General features: G+C 45.8%; 1 protein-coding gene and 1 long non-coding RNA gene across 2 annotated transcripts; one reads left to right on the top strand and one right to left on the bottom strand.

Annotated features, from left to right (window-relative positions):
- The first annotated feature begins 397 nt into the window (after positions 1-397).
- LOC131888133 (zinc finger protein Noc-like) lies at positions 398-5,688 on the top strand. The gene is made up of 2 exons (XM_059236918.1): positions 398-1,478; positions 1,702-5,688. The coding sequence occupies exons 1-2, from the start codon at positions 1,290-1,292 to the stop codon at positions 2,971-2,973; spliced, it is 1,461 nt and encodes a 486-aa protein (XP_059092901.1). The 5' UTR covers positions 398-1,289; the 3' UTR covers positions 2,974-5,688.
- Positions 5,622-6,586, bottom strand: LOC131888135 (uncharacterized). Its single transcript, XR_009374081.1, has 2 exons — positions 6,238-6,586; positions 5,622-6,163 (listed from the first exon to the last, which is right to left on the bottom strand). It is a non-coding gene; the product is annotated as an uncharacterized LOC131888135 (long non-coding RNA).
- Positions 6,587-19,330: the final 12,744 nt, after the last annotated feature.

Raw genomic sequence — 19,330 nt, 5'->3', positions numbered from 1 at the left:
CTTGTGGCTTTTTTCCATGTGGAGCTAAGGGCCATAAACTACAGACGAACCGACTGCTGCTGACGGAATGGCCCACTTGGAACGACCCCGTCAGTGGCTTGGAGGAACGAGCAATAAGTGGAGACTCACTCGATTCACAGCTTTCCGCCACTTACTTGTCGTCTATCTATACAAATGTACGTACAACCCCGTTCTTTCATTCGTTCGTTCGTTCGTTCGTTGGCGAAAGTGAAAGATTGTTTGAATATTTCACAAGAATTATTTGACAACTCTTAAATGCTCACTCTGAAACACGTCCGTCCCTTCGTCCGGCCAAGTGAATCCCATTTGGTGGAGGTAGAATGCCAGCCAGACCAGAGCCTGCTTGCCTTCTGGTTGGTCTGTCCATGTAATCCTTATCGATGAGAAGATCATGCTTTATTTATTTAGTTGAGCAACACATTCGAATCTCCTCTCTGGATGGCATCATGCTAATACACCATTGGACCATCGGTAATTGAGAGTTTTAGTAAGATTTCTTCCTTAGTTTTTTCTTCATTCCCCTGACGAGCCCAGTACGGAATAAGTAATGACTGGCGCGTCACGCAGGTAATCTTTAAGCTCATTAATTGTAGTTACTATCCAATCTTAAAGTGAAAGAGAGGGCACAAAAAATGAGGACAATAAATCCGAGTCTCCTTCCCTGCCCTGCTCCAGACCGCCCTTCTATTGAGGGCTGAGTGCGAGTGACAAAACCCCTTTTGGCTTCGCGCACGCCTCTCTCGTTGTTCCATTCTTCGAGCTTCTCTGACTTCACAAGTCATTCAAACGGATAAGGGAAGACAGAGGATCGGGCAGCACCTCCGCTGTTCTTTCAGCTGGTTAGTCCAATAGTCCGGCACCTCATGTCGGATTGTTCACCGGCAAATCGTTGCCTTATTCACGGTCTGACGTCCATTTCCGCACCTTCACACACAAACTCACAGACACTCTCACGCGCTCAATCCGGCGTATGTGTCTCTCGTGTGCCTTGGCTTGTACGAGCCTCGGCCGCACATCAAGGGTCCCAGGGTTGTGGGGCTTGGAACGGGCGAGCTCAAGCATGAGAACGTCAGTGTAGGAACCAAGCTTGCGGTAGAAGCAAGTCCGAAAGTGATCGTGCCAATTTTGTGAGACGCAACTGGACAAGAAAGAGTTGAACGCGTTATTACTATTGTTGTTGTTAGTCTAGTTCCAGTTGCTTCAGTTCGAGTTCGATCCGACCGAGACGAATCACACTGGCCCAAGTGTGATCACATCAAGTGGGGCAAATGACGATTCTGGAACAGGTGTCACATTCTGGTTCTCCTCCCTTGGGATATCGCCCTGCCTCCACCTCGTCTGCGGGTGGTTCAACAAGTAGCACGAGCACTAGCCCCGTGGCCAACGCCTTGTTTGCGGCTATGGCCGACCGCTATATTACCCCCGAATACCTGGCCCCTTTGCCACCCACCTCAGGGGTAAGTTTGTCACGTTAAACCCGGACACTTCTAGCTCGCAAGTTTGATTAGCGATTGGCAGTTCTATAGTTGGTACACTTGGCAACTGCGTAGAGTGAACGACCAACTTTCTGTTCCTCTTTCCTTTCTTGTCTTTGGCGTGTTCCTTTGGTCCTGGATGTTGTCGGGTGACATCCGTTCTTCTGGCTTTTTATACTCATGTCAAGTTTTATGTCACTTCCAGGACAAATCAGGAAAATCCCCGCTTCAGCTCCTCGCCCAGACGTGCTCCCAAATTGGAGCTGACACGGGCAGCAACAAGCTTTTGCAAGAGAAAAGTGGAAGCTCTTCGGGTGCAGGGGATGTCTCCAACTTGAAAGGTGGCAACAAGTCAGGACGAAGCCCCAACCTAATTGTATCTGACAACAAGCCCGTCAGTTTCAAGCCCTACGAGACGGGTTTGGATCACAACGGCAAGCCTCCAAGCAAGCCCAGTTCAGTGGTGAGCCTCTCACCCAAGAGCTCGTCCTCACCAAAGATTACTAGCAATGGCAGCGCCAACGGCAAATCACCCTCACCAAAGAATGGATCGTCAGCTGTAACTCCACCCATGAGCAGTGCACCTCGGAGCAGTAGTGCCGCCTCTAGTGAAACAACAACAGCACCTGTGATTAGAAGTGGAATGGAGGTCTTGGCTGGAGCAAAAGATCCCTTGGCTGCTTATCGTTCACCATTGGACCCAAGTAACCCCGCGTTCAGGCCTCCGTTTGGAATGCCGGGCTTGCCACCCTCATCTAGTCTGTCTGTGTGTAGAGATCCCTATTGCAGAGATCCCTCGTGTCCAACAGCAGTGTATAATGCTCAACTGGCATCCTTGACGGCCACTGGGGGTCTACCGCCAGGCTACGCAGAGCTCTTGTACGCCCACAAGCTGGGACTGACGGGCCTTCCGGGAATGCCCCCTACCACTACGTCTGCTTCGGTGGCTGCGGCTGCGGCAGTGGCCGCTGCGGTGGCCACCTCTACGGCCTCCAGTCACAACGGGAGCCAAGCCGGCCCATACATATGCAATTGGATGAACGGACGAGAGGGATATTGTGGCAAGAGGCATTCATCTGCCGAGGAGCTTCTGCAACATCTTCGCACTCATACCAATCTATCAACATCGGACTCTGCAGCCTCTTCCCTCCTCTCCAACCATTCCCTCTACCCACCTGGCCTCTTTAGTGCCGCCGGAGGAGCCTCAGCTGCAGCTGCCGCAGCCGCTGGCCTTCATCGTACTTATGGGGGTGGAGGAGGATCCGCCTTGAGCTCGTTAGCTGCTGCCAGTCGGTTTCATCCCTATGCTAAACCGGGGGGAATGCCCAGTGGCTTGCCCCCGGGCCTAGGGGGTCTGGGAGGGCTTGGCATGCCGCCTCCACATTTGGCTACGACCTTGGCCGGACTTGGAGGTGCTTACTCTCCGTCATCATTGTATGCTCTATATGGATCTCGCTTGTCGGGATCACTCCCATAATAAAAGTCGGCAGCCCAAAAGTCAAATCACATGTTCTACAATTCATTTTTTGTAGCGGGACAGTTTTCATCCCAGTATGCATTGGCTGGTCTTTTTCTTCAGCCTCGAGCTTGTCATTGGACATGGAACCTGATCTCTGGTGAATGGAGGTACACACACCATTTGCATGTGTGAGTACGAGAGCATCCCTTTTGCTCAGTAGTGTGTGTTTTGTAGTGTGAGTGTGTACAACTCTGATCCACGTCAATGGCAAACAGAAAGTGCTAAACAATGGATATTCATCCCAGTCCCATCCATCATGGGGAGATTGAAATCTTAGAATCACAACTCCCCATCAGTATGTTGATGAATGTTTCCACTCATTCACACACATCCATCCATCCATCCATCCATCCACCCATCCATCCATCTCGCCATGCAGCACAGTCGCTCGGCAATGAATTTGTGAGCCGAACGTGAGATGAGAAGAGCTACCCGGTGTGCTTCTCTCCAGAACAATTATTCTTGGGTGCCTCATCCTTCTTCGTCAACGAGCGCCCCTTGCTTCCTCGTGAGGATGATGATAATGATGATGATGATCTGAGCGAGCCATCATCCCGGAGGATTACTCAGGTGCTTTCCCTTCGGCATCATCCAGTGCCTCATCATTCTCAATGCCATCACCAGATCACGTTGGCAAGCCAGGGCCCTTCTTCTGCTCCTCCTCCACTTCGATCTCCTCTTCGACGACGTCGTCATCGTTGTCATCGTCGTCGTCGTCGTCGTCGAGAGCAGCCATCGAAAAAAAGTGATTGATCGTTCTGAATGTAAACAAATCTGAGTCTCATTTTCTGATATATGCCACAGTGGTGTGGCTCTGGGAGAAATATATGGCCAAAAGATGTTATTAACTCTCCTCGGTGGATGATGATTGATGCCGGTGATAATTGCCGGGGAGCATTCGATCATGGAGCAAAAGAAGACGAAGACGAAGCTGCCTTCAAGCACCTGACAGCCCTAGAAATGAACCCGGTTCACATGACAGCCCATGTGGCCCTGTCAGCCCCGGAACCCTCCTCCTCCTTCTTCTCCTCCTCCTCCTCCTCCTCCTACCCGTCCTCCTTCCTCAATTCGGTCTTGGGCTCAACTACTCCGTCACTCACTCACTCACTCACTCACTCACTCACTCACCGAAGGCTACAAACCATCCATCAATGCCGTTGGGCGTATAGAATTGTGATGAATCAGTTTTCAGTCAGAGCTGCATGTTGTACTAGTTCGTGAACGTCTACTACTTCTACAACTACTACTACTCCTACTACAAGTACTACTCCCTCTTCGACAACGTCGACTACCACCTCCATCCTCAATAGTAGCTCGAGCCAAGGAGGAGTGTACGTACGTACAATAGTGTGTACTAGAGGCCGGCCATCAGCAAACAGGCCAGCAGCCAGACCCGGTGATGAAAACCTCGAGGAAGAAGAAGAATCAATCAAGCCGAGCTGCCAACAAGATGACATACGAGCTTTTTGGGGATGGATGAAGCACTAGTCGGCTCCCAAAGTGGAGTTGGATCCACAGTAAGACAGAATGGAGCAGGGACATTCGCCTTTAGCCGCAGGAGTAGCCTACGTACACGGCCCTCCCTCGCTCACCTCCCTCGCCACGGCTACCACCACCACCACTTCTACTTCCTCTTCACCAGCTCCATCACCACCAACAACAACTACCCCGAGGAAACAAGGGGAAAAAATGGAGGCCGCTCTAGAATGCGAAGGCATCACCCGCTCACAACGAAAGAAAGAAAGAAAGAAAGAAAGAAAGAGAGGAAAAAAGAAAGAAAGACAGGCCGAGACAGACAGAGAGAGAGAGAGAGCCCGAGCCCGAGTTGAAGAAAATTGAAAAGGAGCGATGAACGAAGAGGGAGTTGACAAAGTGTTGTTGAAATATATCTTATCCAGACCGCTCGAGCAACACTGACAACTCAATCTTCTTTGGCCGTCTCAATCGAGAGCTCGAGCAACCACAAGGAGGCGGAGGAGGAGGTGTGGGGGAATTATTCCCTCTTGATCGAGTTACGTCTGAAGGAAGCTTCCTCAGTTCGGCGAAACTCATTGAGGTACGAGGACATGTCGCCCCTCTAGTCAAGTCCAAAGCCAGCTAGGGACCCCGTCTGTCTGTCCGTCGTACGTACAAACAACTCATACTACGTACAACCGGGTCTCTTGGGCTCCTTTGAGGGACGAACTCTGATCCAGTTTTGTTTGGACGAAGCCTGACTGACTTTGACAGAAGTGGAGGAAGACATGGATGATGGATGATGATGGATGACGACTGCTCCTGCTCTTTCCACCACCACCACCACTACCACTACCACCAAAACCACAACTGGCGTTTCTCCGATGAAGACTTGGAACCCATATCGGCCCTCTTTGGGGCCTCAACGCATTCGCCCACTTCTATGATTTAGACTTTTCCGTGATCTTATCGTCGGAACATCTGGATGAAGAAGTTCACTTTCAGCGACGACTTGGGCGACACTGTGACGTTTTTTGAGATTCATTTCGTCGCGCTCACCTCGCTGGCCTAGACGCTCAATGGCTGGCTAGCTACTGCTACCCTATGACTGTCGACGATCAAATATATCATTCAAAAATACTGTCATTACGTACTGGTTGCTTCTCTTTTTATTTCATAGAAATAAATCGTATTTCCACTCGTGAAACGAAAATTACACCCGTGAGCTCCCGCCAACAGACGTCGTTTCTTTTGGGGTCATTTGTCATCGTTATTAATCGTCGAGCCATTTAGGATGAGTGCCTCAATTTGGCTTCTAATGAGTCGATGAAACAGAGTCAATTGATAAATCAATTCTCGCAAATCGTTCAAAGTCGACGTCTGAGCCTCCGTTCAACCTTTGAACGGAACAAACAGTGAGACTTGCCAAAGGGGAAAGAAAACATACAACATACAACAACTACTATCTACGAAGCTTGTCTGTCGACCATTTGATTGGCTGGACATGACAAACGAACATTTGATCATGGAGTTAGAGCCCCGAAACGAACCAACATAGGCTGCTGGCTAACAACGTTCACAGATACAACATTTGGACATTGCAGAGACCGGAGTAAAAAAGAGACGGAAGAACTTTATTTCGAGTTGGTTCGTCGGTTGGTAGGTTGGTCTGGACTCGCTCCGAGGTACGTACCTAGACAAGAGGACAACTTAATGGATACTCTCTCGAAATTGAACACAATCAGTTACAGACAGCCCAGAACAAACCTCGGGATGACTCCAAATCAGGACTTGATTTGTTCACATCGCAAGCTGATGGTACCCGCTACCCACCCGAGTGGTTGGACAGATGGTTCCATTCCCTTGGAGAGGTACAATCCAATATGTTTTATGACATACCTCCAGTTCCTGGGAGGTATGCATGGTTATGGTGGCCCGAGCGTCCGAATCGACCAGAGCTAGTCGAGACATCCGTGCAATTGGTAGTTATTGGTCGGATTGGCTTGACAAGTAGAAATTGCGGTTAAATAGGCGGGTATCCACTCACATTCTCGCGCAAACACACACTCACAGACAGGCTGAACAACGAGAGGAGGAGACGGAGGAGGGGAAAGGATCATTTGTAACTTTTTGTGCAAAATTTCACAACCAGACAATGAATTAGCCTCAATGGCAATGTTTGTCGCTGGCTCGGCGCCGGCGGTGGCCTTTCCTGGTTGGTTTGCTCAACGTGTATTTCACTGAGTTTTTGCTTGCTTTGAATCGGGTGTCAAAAGTGGATTTGTGTTGGCCCTCTCTTGAACAAATGGACGTCTTCTGCTTGGAAGAGCCACCAATACCCAATGAATGACCAAGAACAACACAAATGGATTTCAATTCACTCACACCGATACGATTCCAATTCACGCCGAAAGGTACTAAAACGAAGACTCCGACACCTATGAAAAAGACAATCAAGGGGTCTGCGGCATGGGAAATGGCCTTTTGAAACACCGTGCCAGATTTCTTGAAGGTGTTGGTCGTAATCGGATGTTCGAGTCCTCGAGTATGATGGAGCTGAACGTTGGGAGGAAGAGATTGTTTTGCTCTCATTCATCTCGGATTAAGACAGGGTGATTAGAAGTTACATTTAGCCGTCGACAGATCTCCGTAAGCGACGAAATGAATCATGCACACGGATGTATGTACGTACATCACACAGCGCACATTCACATGGTCCAGTAAAGCACTACAGATACGAAAGTACCGAAGCGTATTCCGCATGAAGAAAATAGGATTAGATTCTCTTTGGAATGTGATCACGTGGAAGCCGGTAAATGTCATTTTATGTGTAATTAGTGTTGACGGAATGGGATCAATTCAGAATAGCCATGGCAGATGCCAACTCGGCTTATTCTTTGCAACTTGAAAAGAGCTTGCCTCTTTAGGAGCCCTGTTTATACTCTCTATCGCATACAGTGTAAAAAAGTTATGTGTGGTATAGTAAGAGATTGATTGTTTGAATGAATGAATGAACACAGAAATGAGGAAAAACTCACTCTGAAGTGATTCGAAGAGAACTACTTTCTTTGGAACCTAACCGGATACATAGCGTACATAGTACAGTGTACAATAGGATCATGCATAAATAAAGACGCGAGCTTTTCCTTATTTACTGCAGTCTTGCCTGATTTTGGCAACCTTGTAGGTACTATGATTCAATCCATACTTTACAGCTGCGAAGTTATGATTCGGAGCAGTTGAACATTCATTGACTTGTTCTCGTTGGAAGGAGGACAAAAAACCCATACGAACTATGAACCACTATGTACGTAGTATATCGTAGTGGAGAGGGAGGAGAGGAGAATTTTGATCCGCCGCCCGATTCTACATCATGATGAATCATGAACAATGAGATGAAGAATGAAAGACTAAGAGGGTTAATTTTGGCTGATAAAAACGATCCAAGGATGACTGATGGCAAATAAAGGGAGGAATGAAAATGGAGGGTGGAGGATAAATGGGTTTAAGTACACAGGCAGGCGGTGGTTCACCAAAGACATTTATGTATCACTCGTTCATTTTAACGATCGTCCTCGTTAGTCCGATATGAAATGTTTACCCAAATAATCGGACTGCAATATCAAATGCGGCACAAGTGTCACGACACACTCACACTCACACTCACACACACACGCACATGGAGCAACCATTGGTTTTCGCTTGGCAAGCTGTGTGTTCAGGTTGTTTGGTATCTCTTTAATTGGTATTCCCACACAAAAGCTGCCATGACACACCAAGTGATCACTGCATTATTGGAAGATTGACATTCGACAGTTTGTATTGGGGCGAGAGATCTGTCATACCACTCTCCAGGGTTGCCAAACCAACACGAGTCCCCATTTGCCGTGCGAGTTCATCGAACAAAGAGGCTTATCATGTGGATTAAGATGATTCATTCATCTCCACCACCATCAGCACCACCGCGCCTCTAACCAGACGCAATGATTTGTTCGATTGTTGAATTCCAAAATTCAATGTTTCACCGCGGTATTCCTGGTGGTTCGCTGTAGGTGGAGGCTTCAAAACATGACATATGTGATGAGAAATGTGTGTTTGCACAGCAGGTCTCCTCATCACAGCATTGTCATGCACAGCACATGGGAGATGACAGCCATAAATGGGCATGGAGCAACAACCACAAAGTAGGAACCTTATACTTCTCCTACACCACTACCTCCTCCTTCTCCTCCTCACTTTCGAAGCTATCACAATCATGGTCATTGGTGGACACATTCGGACTTACATGGCCTGAAGATTGGCAATCATATCGTCCATGTGATGTTTCCTCGAACGATCTGGCGTGCTTATTATTGGATTTATTTGTGTGCAGATGGCACATGAGAGCACACCCTCTAGCCCGTTCCACCACTTAGTGGCCTATTGGTACCACCACCTAGTGGTCTGTCAACGTCAAGTGTTCGCCATCACCAATATTTGTTGATCGGGTGACAACATTAATGCAAATAGCACATCAAAGCAAATGACGAGGCACAAAAGCGCTATCCATCACTCGAATCTATTCTGAAGGAGACAATGGCGAATGGATCCAAATCGTTGCTTCTTCATCCGCTGCACACATCGGTGGGTGGTGCTGAGGCTGAAGAGCTGGATTCTGATGGCCGTCAGTCCTTCAAGTCCGATCATGTCAGAAACAAGGGGCCAAGCTGGCTGAGCAAAGGCTGAGTGAGAATTGGTTGGTGATATTTTGGGACGGATGGAGGAGGGGGAGGGGGAAGGGTGACCGTCCGTCCCCATGTCGCTTTTGACTTGCCTTGAGAAGTCATTATCATTCATGGAAGGAATTTGTTATGAAAGCCTGTTTGTTTGACTTTTTGATTGATGAGAGCGGAGTTGCCGAAGCAAAAATGGAGATCATTATCAAACATGAACTGAGACGATATCGAGTCACACTCGTCAATCTTTGTCAAAAGAGCGACCCCCCGATCCAACCAAGGATCGACTTCGTTCTCGCTCGCCCAAAGCTTGCGCCAAGAGAGCGGACAACGAGCAATGGACTCAATAATCTTCATAGTAAGAATAATAATCTCTGGCACAAGCACAGAATAGTAATGTCTCCCCAAAAGGCCTCTTAACACTCCTGCTGATGTGGATCTGTTTCCTCCTGAAAGATAGCACTTTTTCATGGTTATGCATTAAGTAAATGCTACCGGGAGTGATTTTTGACCGAACAACGAACGAAGACGCTTACCTTATGGTGTGTGTGAATACTCTAGAGAATGTGTACCTTACAACAATGGTCTAGCCAAAAGCTTCAAAGACTCCGATGGAGGAGCTTAAGCTGCTTGGATAGGAGATGTGTGGCGTTGCCTGATGTCGCCTCCATTCATCTGTCACTGGGTATTCTGAGAAGCAAGTCACTTGAGAGGCTGTTGAGAGATGGAGGACAGAGGGAAACCGAGAGAGGTGACGCCACAGACTTACTATACACGTACTATACGTACCAGCATTCAATGTACATATCTGCGAGTTGGAGACTCGAACTTGCTTGTCTCCCTTGGGTAGACCAGAGACGATGCTACCTCTATCTAGAAAACTCCTTGGCTAGATCCCTAGGTCCATCTTAGTCAATGGCCTTGACTGACAAAAGTACATGTGTGTCCAAGACCGACGAGATGAGGAAGTCCATCCAATTGAGGCGGGTAGTCTAATATTAGGTCATCTCAGGTCAGAGAACACGTTTACATCTTTGAATCATTACTCTTCGTCTCGTCCTGACTGGTTAGAACGCATGTTAAAATGGATGGAGAACTTTCAAGCTCGAGGGTAAAAGTAACAAACGATTGCTGTTAGCTCTCTCATTGCGTCTAATTTGTGACTGTCTCTCCCAATTTCGCGCTATATCAGTCCTTGTCCTTCACTCTTCTCCCAGAGATGGGCAATCCCCGGTGTCTGGATACCCCTCGAGTATGTACGTATGTATAAGCCTAAGAGTGATGTGAAACGAGCATTGTCGGTCGGACTTGTCACTAGAAACCCCGACCTGGATCTATGTACGTAGAAGCACGCACTAGTTGCGTCAGGATCTGCCCACTCTCCGGAGCAAGATGACTTGACCGACCTGTGAGCAGATATGATGTCCGACCTCTTCCGTTCGTCAGCACCTTCGGGTCATTTCACACACGTTAGACCTTTAGACAATGTCAATCCAACTCATCTGAGGTGGGGTTAGTGGTGGTGGTGGCGGCAGAAGAAGGGGTTGAAGGAATCTCGTCTAATTACGGACCAAATCGAAATTATGCACTCAAGAGCATGACACGAAAAGGCCACAGTCAGACAAAACTTCCTCATTTCGTTCCTCGCTTCGTCCTCTGTCATGGTCTGCCTTTGGCTTCCTCCCTTGGGTGATTGAAGAGAGGTGTGACTTGGTCTTCTCACCTCTGAAATGAAAAGCTCCACAAAGATCCCTCACTTTGGCTCCTACTCCGACATGCCAGGCCTACTACGTACGAAGTATGCTGCATCCAGTCCCACTGGCTCCAGCTACCACACCACAGGAGAATGGCAAAGGAAGAAAAATTGAACTTTTTTACGCCACCAGAAAGGAACCATCCGTTAGGTTGACTACATTTCGCCCGGATCCTCGTTACCCATCCGCCAAGATTCGACCAAATAAATGAGCCAAGGTGGTCGTCGGTCTACTAGTGAGTCTTCATTCCTCGTCTTTTATTTTGTAACAGCCATTACGAGCGGGATATGTATGAACGTTATGAAGAGTAAAAGGTTTCGGCAAGGCCATTATCGCTTGTTTCACTACTTATGCAACATGGTGGTGCACTTTACACACGTGAGATGCTTCAATCCAGTGTGTATGTGCCTGCGCGTGTGTGTGTGTACTCTTTGAGACGAGAATGTGGACGAGATTATCTCCCTCTGGGAATGGGCAATTTTCAGGGTGAAATGGATGTCTTCACTTAAACAAGTATGGATGAATAGAAAGCCCCGCAATAAATTTACCATGACTTCTCATCCTTTACCCTTGAGCTCAACTTCAACTTTATGCGGGATGGATAGCACTCACTCACTCCATCCTCCCATTCACACACTCACCCACCCACCAGACTCAAACCTAAGGAAACGAGGAGGACACTCCCGACGGAGGAAAAGCCCCACGAAATATGTAAATCATCTATACGTTTCCCGCTCTTTTAGTAATATGATCCTTCACTTTGAAAGTGTCTTCCCATAGGCCACGTTTTTTTGCACAGTCCTTTTGTTAAAAGCAGTAAGTAATGACTGAAGCTATTAAGAATGGCAAAGAGCCACTTTCTATTGGGTTCAACCCTGCGAACTACACACTTGATGACAGATCAGTTAGTTCCAATTCCAGGGCTCCCGGACATCAAAGGTCGATCTTGACAAGAACATATGATAGATCCAATGGATTGGTCGTGCCTTTAACCGCCAACTCCTCCCGTCTACCCAAGTGAGTGGTGCTTTGGCATAGTCGTCTCGGATTTGTACATCGTTGCATTGTGTTGTTAAAGGTTGAAAATCGATTCTCTTCCCTCGTTTGTCCAACCGCCTGTTTTGGAGCTCGTTTTTCGGCCAAGAATGCATTTGAAATGCAGACTTGAATGACACTTATTAATGGCTTGAGGCTACATTCGAAACGTGGAAGTGGTCTGGTGAGACAAAATCAAGAGACGAAAGAGACGAAAGAGACGAGAGAGACGAGGACTTGGCCCATTAACGAATGTCACCGCTCCTTTGGCTGGCTTGGATTCTCGATGACTGCAATCCCGACCAGGGCAAAATGTTTTCAATTGCCCTAATGGACCAAATCAAATCCATAACAGACCGTGGCTCCCAAAAAGTCAAAACGAGAACGAGTTCCCAGGACAGAGGGATTTTTGGAATTTGACTCAAATGAGGAGAAGTGCATCATCATATCAGAGACGAGGAGGCCTCTTCAAAGGCTCTTTAACACTGTATTCGATCAAGGTGATCCCGTCCCTGACATTTATTGGTCCGTCAAAGTACGCGTATGAAAAAATATGGAGCATGGCATTCATCATAGGAGGCCGAAGAACGAGTTTCATAAAAAAGCCAACGTGATGTTGGATGACAGATATGCAAGTCATTCCTCAAAATGTTGTACAAATGACAACCGTTCATTATGACAGAAAAGACATAGTAGAATGGTTTACAAATACAGGGTGACGTCATGAGAGGTTCAATAAATCCCCTCCCCCCCTCAGCCCAGTATCCCGCTGCCCTCCCTCCTACTACTGTCCATAACCAACATGACCTTGAAAGAAGGTGAGGAGGTTTCGAGTTCGGAATCGCACCCACCAGCAAAAGAGCGCTCTCAAACGCAGAGTGTTCAGGTAGAGACAGATGATCATGATGATGATGAAGAAGGAGAAGAAGACAAAAAAGCATTGGAAAGATAACTATGTCGACTTAGTAGAAATGAAACATCCCACGTTATTTGGTTCATGATCATCCATCATTTCGTCACAACTTGAAGTTTGGAGCGTCGCCGTAATAATTACGTGTGCACACGGACTGACTGACTGAATGGAGAGGGAGAGAGAATTAGGCGATGAAAAAGGGGATTTTGTCACTCCCGGAGATGATGAGGCTAATCGCTGACAATCTGACGGGATTTGAAACAATGTGCCTCCCATTAACACCTTCAATCGCCTGGAAATATCGTCCTTTTTACATGAAAAGGTATCAAACCATGTTCTATAAAGGTTTGTTGGCATTATAAAGCGGACTAAAGTGCTTATGTTTTTGCTTGTGAAAATAAAGCCGAAATGGCTATAATTGTAACTTTTTCAATTTATGCATTAGAGTTTTCCAAAAGTGACAGCCAGATTTTCGGAAGTGGATCATATCGCCTAAGTTTGATTGTAAATCGTTTAGCCTGAAAATAGAGTGCTGGATATTCATTAATCAGCTTTTCAACACTTGAATTGGATTTCCTAATCGAAGTGAATTAATTGATTTAAGTTTTTATTTTAGGAAAAAACTTTTCCCACTTTTTTTTCACCCTCATGTGGCTAACATTCGATATGTAAATGTCAATCCATTTCTACGCCAGAGATTTGTAATGTACAATGACGTTAACCTAGAAGTTGACAACGTTACAAAGTCGGACATTCACCAATTTCGATCTTACCCACATAACGAACCGTTCAAGATCGTGGTCTTAGCCGCTCTCTCCTTTCCCAAAAGCAAATGGAATCCTTTATGTAGAGTGGAGGAATATAACATGAGGGATAAATGGCATTAATTGAGTATTTCACCCCTCAATTTGTCTATGTCTCGAGTTCGTGCATGATGGTAGGGAACACAATACACAGCGAGATAGATAGATGGATGAGATAGTGGTGGTTGGTGGTTTGAGTCATGGATATATGTCATGTCAACCAACCAATAACCAGCATGGTTTGTAGCTCATTGCCATCCCGAGAATTGTAATTTGAAAGACGTTTCGGATTTCCTTAGTGCGTGTAATTTCAGGGATGTTTTCCCCTTAAATGGTTCCTAATTGCCGAGAGAGCGAGTAATGCAATACGCAAAGGAGTACTACGTACCACCCCTTTAACTCTTGGGACAGAGTTCAAACATCTTCACACTCGGTCGACCTGTTTCTCCAAGATCAATTTGTCAAGTACACAATGTGGTACCATTTCTGATTTTTTGATTGCATGAGATGATGCATTTTTGTGTCATGAAATGGGACCAAATCTGATCTAAAGCTGGCTGAGTGAAACATAACAAGGAGTATTAAAAGGGAAGGCACTCTGGGACAGATTTTTATTTCCACTCGCTAGGCGTGGAATTTGGCCTGAAACCAAGATTTATGGCCTGGAAAATGACAAGTCCGTCCTATAAAGCGAGATTTATTTTATTACTATTTTACCATTTTATGATTGTCATTACGGAGTCCGCAATTTTACGTAAACACTTTATTCACGTCCTGGGAGGAGTATATTTCCAGTTTCCACCACAGAGTTATTTGTTTACCTCAATGTGACGGATTTTTTAAAATCCCTGTTAGAACAAAGAGGTGAGGTAATCATCCTTTAATCTTAAAGAATGATACAGATTACTGAATGTAGGCCATTTCGCACTTGGTCTTATCCGAACTCTAATCCGTTAACGATCTTCCAAAGAAGAGGAAATCCTGGGCTAAAAATATGATTTAATTATGACCCTCAGCGGAGCCATGTTTTATGAGAGTAATATACCTGGTTGGGTACACAAGGAAACAAAGCCAAGCTTCTTATCCGTACAAAGAACCCTAATAACCACTAGCTTCATCGAAAAGAGCAACTCAGAAAGGCTCCCTCCCCCCTCTGTGCCAAAGACAAGTTTTGAGTGCGTGAATGAGATTGAAGTCTGCTTGCCATCTATTTCTAGCATTCAAAGTGTTCGGTGGTCAGGTGGTGTGGATCTGGCTTGTCGGATTTGAGGCTTGGCGATTTGACATCGCGTGCGCAAATATGTGGTCAAGACCCATCAATTCGAGGTTGTCGGAACCGGGACCCATGTAATTTCGATCATGATCACCAGCCACGGTCTCACAGACGTGCATTTCAGGCAGGCTCTCGAGTCTCTTGAGCCAAATCTTTGTACGTAGTATATGCAATAGCTCACAAAGAATGACTGACCTATGTGTGTCACCGCAAACGTCGGAACCTTTTCGTTATGCATTTATTGGCCTCCGTTTGTCCGAGTTCGTGTTCTTTCATCAAGGATATTGAAACCACTCTTTGTACAGTTCACACTGAAATGTGGGGAAACTTACTTACCGAAACCAAACCAACTCTATGGCTCTTCTGAGAAATCTGTTTCGTGTCTCTTCTTCTTGTGTGCTTGGCTTTCGGACCAGAGATCATCATGGGATCATTTGCCTGAACATGCTATATCAAAGCCATACTTTCACACATTTTAAAGACTGTCAGCTTTTATTATGTTAATCATAAAAAAATGACCGTAAGTTCGTTTTACATGCTCCCATTAGGCAACGAATATTTGGTTTGTGAAAGGAGCGTTCAATGAATAAATTGTTCGTCAATTAGTGAAAGCACTTCATGTTTCGGGAGCTTTTTTTGAGCCATAGTTTAACTTCTGAGAGTTTGTGAGAAGGTACGTTCAAAGGACTTTTCTGGTTAATCATTCTACTCGTATCATAATCTTAAAAATTGGAGGATAATGCATCATAAGCCCTGATGTACTTATTGTTCAATTTCAAATGAAAACCACATAACTCTAGCACAATCAAGGAAACGTCCAACACTTCTGTTCAGCTACAAATATGGCACACTGTGTGTGTCCTCGTGTCAAATGTTCTTGCTCACTCATTGTCAAAAACCGGCCTTTTTCATCCAGGAGTCCGTGATTGGGACCAGTGAGTGGGACGTGTGCCCATCTCTGAGAGCATGGAAGTCCAAAGAGGAGAAAGAGAGACAGGGAGAGAAATGTATAATATTGAAGGAAAGACAATCAAATGTTACAATTCAAAACGTCAATCAATCACTTTTCAGTGTCTTCCTGCCGCCCGGTTTCAGACGTCAAAACCCGTCATTGGTCGATGGATGGCTAGCATGCCATTGCTTGGATGTGCGTGAAACCCGAGAGGTGAGTGAGTTGTGACTTGTGAGTGAACTAACCAGTGGATGAGGGCTAGAGGAAGAACAAGAAGAATAACCAAAGGACCAACTGAAACCATCAGATGGATTGGGGTCCCGTTGAAGAGGGTAGTCGGGGACACTTCAATACTTCAGTCCCTTTTCCCACTACAACTCTCAAGTTTGGCGTACTGCACATCAGGGAGATTGACAATCAAGGCCTATCAAAATTAAGCTTTGCCTTCAAAGCCAATGGCTTCTGTCTGTCAGACATTTCAGAGACACATGTCACAAGACAATTATTAGGACTAGGACGACCGGGATGATCAGAAGGAAAATTGGATCGATTCCACTTTCGAAACAGTCCTCCCAAAGGAGCACGTCCAGGTTTGAATATTGACCTTTTTGACGGAGCTGACTTGTCGCCGTGGCAAATCATCTCGTCGGCAACCCTGGCAGATTGTCGATGCTATTTCACGCTGTTTCGAGATCTCATTTTTGTATTCAATTTACAATGCGATTAGTCTGTCACAATGTGTCAATGTGATGGACATTGACAAACTGGGAACCGTGACATTCATTTGAGTTGAATGTGCGGGACAGACAGAGCAAGTGCAATTTAGGCCAATTTTAATTATCTTTTCTTGTCCAATGTGTGTTTGATGGCTTTGATTTGATTCCAATTATTGCATGATCCACGACAATGAACAACAACAGCAACGTCAGCAACACCACAGAAAACGACTGGAAGTAGAATGAGCTGTGAGTGCTGGATTTGGCCGACATTGATTGTCCTTGAAACGTCGAGATCTCTGTTCTGATTGATGTGACCAAGTCAGAGAAGTGGTAATGGAACACTTGTTTACAGATGAGCTCGAAATGGATTCCAAGGTGCACTTATGACAACAGATATAAAAACACGCTCGCTTTTCGCTCCGACTTAGATAAAGGCTTTTTTTATCACATTCGATCACATAGAATGAATTATTGCGGTTCCACCCTGTCGTCGTGAATAGATATCGAGCAACAGCGAAACAGATAGACAAGACAAGTGAAGCCTCGATCCATTTTGAATTGACTTTCGCCACAGATCCATCTTGACTCTGGAACTTTTTTCCCATCCATCAATAAATAGATTTTGACAAGTGATATTTCAAATTTTGCATTGTTTTACGAACGGGAGAGCATTCTCCCCATGCTCGTCAAAAACCGATCAATTGTGCGTTTTTTTCATCTGTCAGACCTTCCAAACTCCTCCAAGTTGGCACTCAAAACCAGCCACATACATGAATTTGCCCGTTTATTCTCAGGGTTTTGAGAAATAATAGCATTCATCAACGACATGCTTTCACGTCTGTGCAATTGTTATGTAATTGATATTACCACTTAATCTGCCTGCTCGTTATCATCATATTTTGGCTGGGGAAACAAGTGTGGCTGAGGAGGCTACGATTCGGCTAGCATTGTGTGTGTGCAGTAGTAGATAGTAATGCCATTCCCTCATCAATGCGATAAATCATAATCAATAATCTGAAATCTACTGAAATAGGCCGAGAAGAATTCAATGCCGAGTTCGAAATGAAAAAATACTACTCGTCACTCCGTTGAACTGATGAGAATTCCAGGAATGAGAGCCCCAGCTAGACACGTGTGTTGTGTGTTTTCGCTTGTTCCGAAATGTGTGGCTGGTCGTGCGTAGGCCGCCCTTTAAGACGAAAATAATTATGATGGTGTGCCATAAATCCTGGCATTACACAGATTTCAAGGAGCCAAACACACACACACACACATGCACACACGTAGGGAGGGTAAGAGTAATAACAACATGTCTAAATTGCCTCCATTTCCATGGAAATAAACGAGAAACTAAGCGATTGTAAAGTTCACGCACGCTCATAAATTTCAATCAAGAGACACAAGAAACAACTCACTGGCTCCTTCCTTACATGGCGGCACGATGATGCACTGCCAAGCATTAAAGCACTTTTTTATGACAGTTCATGCTTAACTCTAATCCCAGCCTTCAGCCCAGGCGTCCGAGAGCCAAGCTCCAAGCTCCAAGCTCTGGCAGCAGATCCTACGAGGAGCGGATCCATAAATTAAGGACCAGCCTGTCAACGAACCGCGCAATCACGCTAAGTTGGGTGATCTGCGGATCAAATTTTTCCGGCGATAAACCCGGCGCCAAGTGCTCCATCGTCATTACTTTTCTATGTAGATGATTTCCCTTCCACGGTTGAATAAGCTGAATCTAGGTGTTACAATCAACAGAAACACCCCTTTGAGTGTTCAAGGTTAGACATGGTAGGGAAATTGGAACCACCTTTTTGGCTAGCCAGGATGAGATTGAGCAGACTCCTTGAGCACGTATCAAGTATTTCCCTGGGTCTCATAACCATAAATTTCTTGCCCCTCATGCTGGCGGATTCCATACTTACGCATGGGAGTGAGTGCCGTCGTAGGTGGTGAATTTAGTGTTTTGTAGGCTGCTAATTACCCACAAATCTTGCGTTCATTTGTCTAGCTTCGAACCGGGGGGAAGAGTCGCCTCTCTCAATGCCTGTTAATGTTCTCGAGTCCCACAATGATTACCCAGATCTGTGGTGCTTCTTGCCAGGTAGGCTATGTCGTCGTCGACGTCGTTCTTCTTCTCGTCGTCATCGTTCCAATGAAACGCTTTTTGTGAGTGTCTCATATACCTGTCAGATTTTCAACGCCACGATTTATCGCTTCCTCTTGATCTTTCCTTGTCACACAAACAATAGAGATATATTGTTTAAAGTCCCTCCCTCCTCGCTCACTCTCTCTCTCATCCAGTAAGTCAGTCATTCCGAGTATGAATGTTTTCTGCAATTGTTCATACGCACGGGGCTTTGAGCCTTTATTAGCCAACCGATCTCATTTCACATTTCAATTGGGATTTATTGACACTTATTACGAGGTTCGAAACGTCATCCATATCTAGATCTTCCACAAGGGAAGCGATCGATCGTATCGTGGGTAGGTTTTTGTTCCACACCATGGAGGAAACGAACGTCTTCATCAGGCGCTCTAATTGGTTTTATCTCATCTCATTTGGAAGTCTACACAATGTGGTGACAGGCACATAAATATGACTCCATGTCGTGGTCGTTATCACACTTCCTCCACTTTATGAATGACAAATGATAAGAGCAAGCGCTCTCGAAAATAGAAACTCCTTTGCCATCATC

This window comes from Tigriopus californicus, chromosome 10 (genome assembly GCF_007210705.1).
Source record: "Tigriopus californicus strain San Diego chromosome 10, Tcal_SD_v2.1, whole genome shotgun sequence".
NCBI lineage: Eukaryota > Metazoa > Arthropoda > Copepoda > Harpacticoida > Harpacticidae > Tigriopus > Tigriopus californicus.
Note: the sequence above shows the minus strand (reverse complement) of the source record. Positions and strands in the feature narration are given on the sequence as shown.

Excerpts from the sequence above, each read along its gene's own strand:
- LOC131888133 (XM_059236918.1), top strand. The coding sequence starts at position 1,290 with ATGACGATTCTGGAACAGGTGTCACATTCTGGTTCTCCTCCCTTGGGA. Across the intron at positions 1,479-1,701 it reads CTTTGCCACCCACCTCAGGG|GACAAATCAGGAAAATCCCC; the intron begins GTAAGTTTGTCA and ends TGTCACTTCCAG.